Source organism: Cynara cardunculus (assembly GCF_001531365.2).
Source record: "Cynara cardunculus var. scolymus isolate 2C chromosome LG 1, CcrdV1, whole genome shotgun sequence".
Taxonomy (NCBI): domain Eukaryota; kingdom Viridiplantae; phylum Streptophyta; class Magnoliopsida; order Asterales; family Asteraceae; genus Cynara; species Cynara cardunculus.
The window spans coordinates 43,332,858-43,341,878 of NC_037528.1; the positions used below are offsets into that span (position 1 = coordinate 43,332,858).

General features: G+C 32.2%; 1 protein-coding gene across 1 annotated transcript; it reads right to left on the reverse strand.

Moving 5' to 3' along the window:
• Positions 1 to 4,981: 4,981 nt before the first annotated feature.
• Positions 4,982 to 7,094, reverse strand: LOC112505768 (cytochrome P450 76A1-like). Its single transcript, XM_025109746.1, has 2 exons — positions 6,168 to 7,094; positions 4,982 to 5,593 (listed from the first exon to the last, which is right to left on the reverse strand). Exons 1-2 carry the CDS (start codon positions 7,092 to 7,094, stop codon positions 4,982 to 4,984), a joined length of 1,539 nt encoding a protein of 512 aa, XP_024965514.1.
• Between the last annotated feature and the right edge of the window lie 1,927 nt (positions 7,095 to 9,021).

Here is a 9,021-nt window from a genome sequence, read left to right on the forward strand (position 1 = left end):
ATATACATATATATATACATATATATATATATATATATATATATATATATATATATTAAAGGAGAAACCAAATATAATGAGGTGTCTTTCTCTAAACATTAGAAACATATCTTTCTTTTTCTTAGATTTTTGATTTTTTAAAATATTTGATATGTAAAATACTTTTCCATCCCGATTTTTAGAACATGAAATTCTTTAGAATAAGTTGTTTTGGTAATTTTAAAAAGTTTAACCTTCACCATTTTCAACTTCATTCTTGGAGATGAAACCTCGAAACCCTTTCATGTGCTCCTCCATGATTTGTCAATGTTTTTATAATATTAAATAAGTTATAGACTATTCTACCACTGAATTATAAATATGTATTTCATTATAATAAGGCTTCTTTGATCACTTCCAACTTAATTAGTTTTAATTTTCACATTACACAACTTCCTAGGAATATTCATTATACTATTTTCATCTTTTCATCTACTAATTAAAATAAACTTACAATAAATGGTGTGACACATTGTTACAAGATGATTTTTAAAAGAGATTTTCTCATTATTTTGAACTTATGAAATGTTAAATAAGTTATATTTTTTTTTACTCGTGAGTAAACAATGTATATTTCATTATTTTCTCAAAAAATGAAAACAACATTTCCAAGCCAGAGATGTCCTTAATTGAGCATTTGACATCATTATTTTATATAAATCTAAAAGTAAAATATGAAGTTTCTCATGTGACACCTTGTGAATAAGTTATTTTATAATTCTTTTTTTTTTCAAATTTTTAGATATTTTTAGATTTATTTTGTTGGTTATATTAATTCGTTTTCATTAATTCATAAATGTTCTAGACTTTTCGTTTTTCAATTTCGTTTTTTATACCATCTATATATTATATCTCATTTAACGTTTTTTCTTTTGTTTTATTAATTCTTCCATCATATTGCAAACTACACAATCGAATGTCTAAATCAAGATGGAAACTACATTCTTTATGGTTTATTTTATGTTTTTATGTAAGCTATTTGTTGTTATTGATGTGTTGTATTTTTTTTTTCGGAATTTTTTATCGTTGATATCATTTTTCTTCCATAAAATGCATGTAAGAATTGTTACATTTAATATTTATGATTTGTGTGGGTTATTTGTTGTTGATGGTTGTTTTTTATTCCATGTTATTATATTTTGTTAATTATTATTACATTTGTTTTTCTATGCATTATATTATTGTATTTTTTGTTATGTAGAATGTTTTTATTGTCCATATCGGATATTATTCCTCTATAAACTTTTTCGAATAACAAATATTACATCTTAATTTATGATTTGTATGGGTTATATGTTGTTGATGTATGTTGAAAATTCAACATATAAAGCACTTGTTTTACGTTTTATTAGTTAAATTAGTTTCCTTTAATTTCCACTTTGAGTCATTTTTATTTATTATTTTATACCTTTGTTATTATGAAGCTAAATATTGTGGTTAACTTGTTGGTACTCAAGGAAGAAGCTAATGGAGAGTTTTTGTTAAAACAGCAAGATGATACAGCATTGGAGCAGCGACTATCTGATTCATGCGCAGCTTTTTGGAGGACTTATTGATTAAGCCGCTGTCTTTTTGTACTTTGTGGAAGATAGCTGTAGAGACTGACTTTTTGTTTAAAATATGTAGTTAAGACTCTTGTTAGGTTATTGTATTTTTTAGTTACTCTAATTGTACTTTGTAACTTGTTTATGATACTTATCCCTTAAGGTTTGTATCTTTTGTCTTTTAGTGCCTCTTTTGGGTATAAAAAGAGGGTTTGGGTTAGAGATGGCAAAAAAAACCGAAACTGATGGTGAAAACCGAAAACCCAAACTTTCGGGCCGGGTTCGGGGACACATTATCGGGGACGGTGCGGGGATCAGGGATGAATTCGGGGATTTTAACGGGGACGGGGGCGGGAACGGTGATCACCGGCCCGGCCCGACCTGATATGTATTTATATATATTAATTTTAATTTATATACATACATACATACATATATATACATATAATATCATTAAATGTTGCTATCAACATTAAAATTTTAAAAAAAAATTATCCACTTTATCTCAATAACCCAAATAAAGCTCACGAAAAAGTCTATTTTTTTTGTCTAAAATCGTGATTTTAATTGTATGATGTCTGAATTTTTATTTAGTTTTATATTGTAATATAATACATTGTTTGTAATTGGTTCGATTATGTTTGAGACATTTAAACTTACATCTTCAAAAAATTGTAATTTACTTTTAATTGTAAAAATTAACATATTGTAATTTTTTCCAGATCGGTTTCTGGTTTCGGTTTCGGGTTCGGGTTTCGGTTATAACCAACGGTGAAAAAAATAATTTTTAACCTTAACGGGTTCCCCAACAGGCATCGGGGAAACCGCAGGGACCCGATGGGGATCCTCGATAAGATCCCCGACGGGGATCGGGCTGTTACGGAGACGGTTTTAGCTATCGGTTTCGGGGACGGGGATACCAATACCTGGCCCGAACCCGGCCCGTTGCCATACCTAGCTTGGGTTTCATTTTTTGGACACTCTAACATCATCTAGCTTTAAAAATCAACCCTCTCCAAGGGTGATTTATAGTAACTTTTGAAGAAATACAAAGTTCTTAATTTTTAGTTTTTCATCTTTAATTTCTCGTCTTTTAATTTCCGTTCTTTATATTACGTTCTTTTACGTTTATTGTCATTTACTTTCCATTATTTAATTTCCGCAATTTACTTTCTCGTCATTTATTTTCTCGTCATTTATTTTTCGCAATTTACATTTATGTCTTTACTTTCCGTCATTTATTTTACTTGTAATTTACTTTCCGTTATGAGTAGCTAAGTTTATATAGCTTGGGTGTGAGATGGAAATGTGAGATTTTCAAACAAAAAGAAAGTAGCTAAATGTTTTCATAAACGACGTTCCATTGTTTCATTTGAGTTTATATAAAACCAAGCACACTTCTTGACGGGTTGATCACTTTGAAAGTGTTAAAGTGTCATGGACTTAGAGATAAGTCATTGAATGCACGTCAACTTGAATGATATAAGAGGTAGATTTGAGAAAGTTGCCGATAAGGAGACTTGTCATTTATGTTTTTCAAACTTAACTCCCGATGGGTTGGTCACTCTTTAAAAGTGTCAAAGTGCAATAGATTCAGAGATGAACTATCTAGAACACACGCCAACTCGAATGATATGAGAATCAACTCGAGAGAGTGATTTTTAACAAATAGATTTGTTTATCCATATATTTTGAAGACACCATCTTGTCACTATCCCTAGTCCGGACACCACATAGAGATATGGATGGAAAGCTATAATATAGTGCAATGGTGAAATTCGAGAGGAATACCTTCAAAATAGATGGTGGAACTAAGTTTTGAAACATTGTTTGCTGTAGCATTCCTATAGCATTGGCTACTGGAATTTGTGTTTTGATCTCACCACAAGTCTTACACCCTTGCTCTCCTTTTATATTATGTAATCTGTTTTAAATCACCTTTACATCAAACAAAAGTCTTCAAAATCATCATCTGAAATCATCTCTTTCATTGGACTATTATTTAACTTTTGCTACAATCTCCATGGACGATAATCCGGTACTTGTACCACTTTATTACTTGGAAAGAAGACATTGGACCGATTGTATACTTGCTTTGTGGTCCATTTCATTAGTCTAAAGGTGTGAGATATAACTTATCAGTTGTTGACGAATGTTTTGTTCAAAACTTTCTTGTCTATTATATTTTATTGACTATGGTTCTTCATCATTCTTATTTTTGGAAGTTATTTATGTTGTGTGTGTGTTCTTTTTATGTATCTTTTTATGTTGCATAATTTTGTTTTATTAATATTTTGTATTTATTCAAGTTTTATATTTTGTTTTATGACAACAATCAAATTATGATTAAGTGTGATCTATGTGGAGTTTTGTTATTATAAATTTTTCTCTCCATTTTTTTATACTTGTAGAGTTTCTCAATTTGTAGTTTTTATGTCATTCTTTATATTGTAGTTATTAATAAACCAGTATGTATGTGAATGTCTGGTATTTAAAAGAACACTTAAAATGATGTTAATGTATTTATTTATTTGAAAATAAATAAAATGTGATATTCATGTGGTTTTGTATATGTATTTGTTTGCTTTTATTAAATTATTTATATTATATGATATGTGTTTTTTGTTTTATTATGATTAAAATTATTTAAATTTGTTTAAAGTTTTATTTATTTGTTTACATAATATCATATTTAAAATACGTAATGAAAAGAATGATGTTTTTTATTGAGTATAGATTGATTTTGCTATGCAGGCGGCGGAATTAAAGACTTTGTATGAAAATTAGAAAATTTTAATTTTTTTATATATTCGGTAAATAAAAAAAAGTTGTTCTGTTTAAAATTTTGAACAGATTTATTTAATGATGATTTAAAGTTTTAATTATATATTATAATGATTGATCGTAACATAAGGTCAATAAATTAATTATATTATTTATAGTCTATAACTTTAATAAAAGAAAATGATATATATATATATATATATATAAAAGCTGACATTGTAATATTTCAATATTAATTTTATTTTTTATCTATAAAAAATCATCGTAATCGTGCAACATGCAGTGCACAAAACTAGTTTTAACTAATTCCGAAAAAGATCTTTGACATTTTGCTAAAACTTCACTCAACTTTCATTTCATATATTTTGCCCACGTAACTTTCATTTTTATATGATTTGTCCACCAAGTGTGTTTTTTCATAAATCTCCATCACAATTTTTAAACATTGATCAACAACATCTTCGAACTCACGTATAAACCTTAATATTTAAGGAAGTGCCACTTTATTTACTGAATTGTTACAATACTCGCTCTTTTTTTCCTTTTCGTTTTCAATACTCTATACATGATAAAGATTTATCTTACAATCATTTAAAACATCTCCAACTTCTATCCTAGTATGGAATCGGTATGGCTTTCAAAGGAATAGCTTTCCTAAGAGTTATACCCATTCTTTCACTCATATCGAGCTCCTTTGCCTTAACCCCATCCCCCAAAATCCAATCAAACTTATGCAAAATCGAGCCCAAAGCCATTGGAAGCAGTCTTGAGACGAGTGGTATAGCAGGACACATCCTTCGCCCAGAACCAAATGGTATAAATTCAAAATGTTGCCCTTTGTAGTCGACCATCTTGTCCCTTTCCAAGAACCTATCTGGCTTGAACTCCAATGCATCTTCCCATGTCCTAGGATCACGCCCAATCGCCCAGACATTCACCAACACTTGGGTTTCCTTCGGGATATTGTACCCCATCATCTGGCATGATTGCATTGCCATGTGGGGGACTAAGAAAGGGAGCGGTGGGTGAAGCCTGAGTGTTTCTTTGATCACAGCTTTGAGGTAAGGTAGATGGTCGATGTGCTTCTCTTCAAACTTTTCATCAGGGGAAATTGTGTTTCGCAATTCCGTTTTCAACTTTTCATAAATATGAGGGTTATGTAGCAGTTCAGCCATTGCCCATTCTAAGGTGCTTGTAGTAGTATCAGTCCCCGCAGTGAACATTTCCTGTTGCAAATTCATTTAGGTACATGAGACAAGATTCGAAACACAATAGCTAGGGACAAAAGTCACTTTTGTTTGGCTTATGGATAATAAGGTTTTGTTTCGGTACAAAAATAAACCGAACAAAAATATTCATTTTCTACTACTAAATTTTGTTACTCACAATCACACCTTTACACATTTTATTTCTCGAATTCTTTAGTTAGGTTATATATGCATTAAGAGATCTCTTTTGCACAAAATGATGGTTTTGATCTTAAAAACTGTGATTAACTAATTGTTATCTTATAAACTGATTGTTCATAAATAAAAGCTAGCTGATAAGTTTGATGACAGTGCAAAATAACTTAAGTTCATGTTGAAATATTACTCAGTTCTCATATACAAGAGCATCTCCATCAACCTCTTCAAAATAGAGAAAGAAAATACTAGAGATGGTGGAATTTTCTCCAAATACCTAATTTATGACTTACTAAACAGAGTTTTTTCCGATTAAGCTCAAAAAATAAATTAGTTTATAGTTTTCAAACATGACCTTTGTATAAAAGCTAAAAGTAATAGGTTTTTCGAGACTTACGAACACGATAATATTGATGGTTGTCGAAGACAACACAGAGGGTCCTTCTATATCATCCCCACGATACTCCAACAGCACATCCAAGAAATCCTTGCTTCTCTTATTGGCCTTCTCTTCTAAGCCAACCATTCGTTCTTCGATGAATCCTCCAGCTATACGAAAAGCTTTACGCACATGAAGTTGCATGTTTTTCCTTATTCCTTGTGGATCAAGCCACTTCAAAAAGGGCATAAAATCAGCCACATTAGGTTTTCCACCGTATTCCATCACCTTTCCAGCATGATGAAAGAATCTTGCTCCTTTCTTCGACTTTGAATCCAAAAGATCCTTCGAAAACATCAAGTTTCCAATCAGATTAAACGCCATCAAGAAGAAAAACCTACCCACATCAATGCTATTAGCACCACTGCCACTAGCTTCGTGCATAGATTGCATCATTTTGTCGATGCATCTATGGCGGATCCCGGAAGTGGCATCCAAGCGACTGTTCAAGAAGAATTCTGTGTTACATAGTCTTCTCAACATTCGCCATTTTGGGCCATATTGCGCAGTTATCATGGACCCCAGCTCCTCTCCGAAGTCTCCTTTCATGCACTCGTAGATCTTCCGACCCGCGAGCACCACATCATGGTTCTTGAACATCTCACGTGCCGCCTCGTTGGAGGAGATGACCACCGTGCACATGGAGCCTAGCCAAAGGGTCATGATGTTGGGACCATGAACACGAGCCAGTTGAGCAAATGATTCGTGAGGTACCTTTACAAAGGCCAGCTGAAAGATGTTTCCGACCACCGGCCATGGTGTGGGCCCAGGTGGTAGACACCTGAGCTTCTCCAAATGGCGGCGGTGACGGTGGCGACGGTTAACCCAGTGAACACATAGGAACAAAAGTAAAACAAACCCCGTAAGCTCGTAGTAATATTCCATTTGGTAGTGCACTGTCCCTCCATCACCCTAGAAAACAATCGTATAACATGATTAGTATTTATATTTATTTTTAAAATGATATCAAACCCAAGCGAGTTCATTCATTGATCATCTGAGTATGGTTTATGAACATTCTGGCTTTAAAAACGAAACGAATAACTTACCTCCATCCTCATGTTTCTTTCTGTTCTTCCCAATTATCAAATAAAGAAATACTTTGTTTTAAATATTTAATTTGATTATATATTGGAAGAAATGAGGGTATTTATAGAGCAAAACCCATGTTATGTTACTTACTTAATTAATCAATCAATCAATTAATTAATTAATAACACCCTCCATAATTTCTCCACTCAGATAATGCCAAGTTTGGGATCTGATTTTCTCAGCCATACCTATTCAAATGATTGTCTCTGATTATTATTTTTTATTTTACTAAATTTATCCCAAAATAATTGATCAAATCTTATTAGTTTTTAATATAACAAGGTTGTTTTCAAAATTGAATTTGAAGCATTAAGTTTATAGAAAAAAAAATGGAATTGAATGGTGTTATATTTTTTTGATAATTAATTTATAAAACATTTACTTTATATGCCAAGCAGAGAATATGAGACAAGAGTGATTGGTATATCACTACCTTAGAACTGAATGAATATGCAAACATTTTTTAGGAGGTTATCCTACACCTATTCAAGGATGATCAACATCTAACTCTAGAACTTGGTCAACTACCGGAAGGAATTTTACCCGCCTCCATAAAGCTAATATGAACATGCAAGTGCTTGGGAAGTTTGAAAATCACACTCTTCTCACTAAGAGCACCACATGGTTCTTAACTTCATCATAATTCTTAAGGTTTACTGGTTATCTAATGACAACCTTGTAAGCATTTACCGGATAAGTGTTTGGTAAACGGCTCCTAAGATCAGAAAAATCCTCGTTGAAGTCAGTCTCCTGAATGGAAAAGTTTTTCTGATATTGCTTTATCATCATCAAATAGAAAAAGATAGTTTAGAAGCTATTACTGATTTAATGATTGGAATACACTTATAATAAATATTGTAATAGTACTGATCAACTGTTATTGTGATCAATAGAGCTGAATCCAGTGAGGTCCTTTAGCGGAAACTCAACTCATAAGGATTTGCCGCTGAAGTCACCAAGAGTCTATGGTTGATAACATCACTGAAACTGAAACTGTGATTATGGTTGACCTTAAGAACAAACAAAGTCCTGAGGTAAATTCGTTTTTCATCATCGATTCAAATCAAAAAGTCTCAAGAACATTAAACAAAGAAATCAAGCACTTCTCCGTCTTCATCTCCATATTCATCTTGATTCAAAGCAATTTTATCACAGTTTTGGTGAGTTGGTGATTTGAATGATTGTGTTCCCATTTTATGGGTTTCTTTCCTGACTGTTCTTAAATTTAGTTATTTGCATTTGTTTTTGTTTTTGTTTTTGTTTTTGTAATGCTCATTTTTCTCAATATTTGAAGATTTTGAGCTCCTCATGAATTTTCTTTGTTGGTAAGTTGGCAAAGTGAATGATTTTGCTTATGGGTATGTTCACACTAGTTCATGCATCTAAGGGAGAAGACGGAGGGGATGAAGATGAAGATTGAGGGGTGGCATGGTGGAGAGATGAAACTGGAGGTTGAGGGGATGGAGATAGGCGAATGAATTTGGAGGTTGAAAGGTGTTGTGGTTGGTGGAGAGAAGTGCAGAAACTGCAAGGGAACTTGCATTCATTCACAGACAGGGGGTGGGGTCGAGTAGGTGTAGTTGCAGGGATGAAATAAAGGGAGGGGTGTTTAATTAGATCAGGTCTTGTTTTGTACTAAAATGCATGATGACTAAATTGATTTAATTTCAAAGTTTTAGTTTGACTTCAACGGTTAAAAGTATCTAAAGGTTTTAGGTTT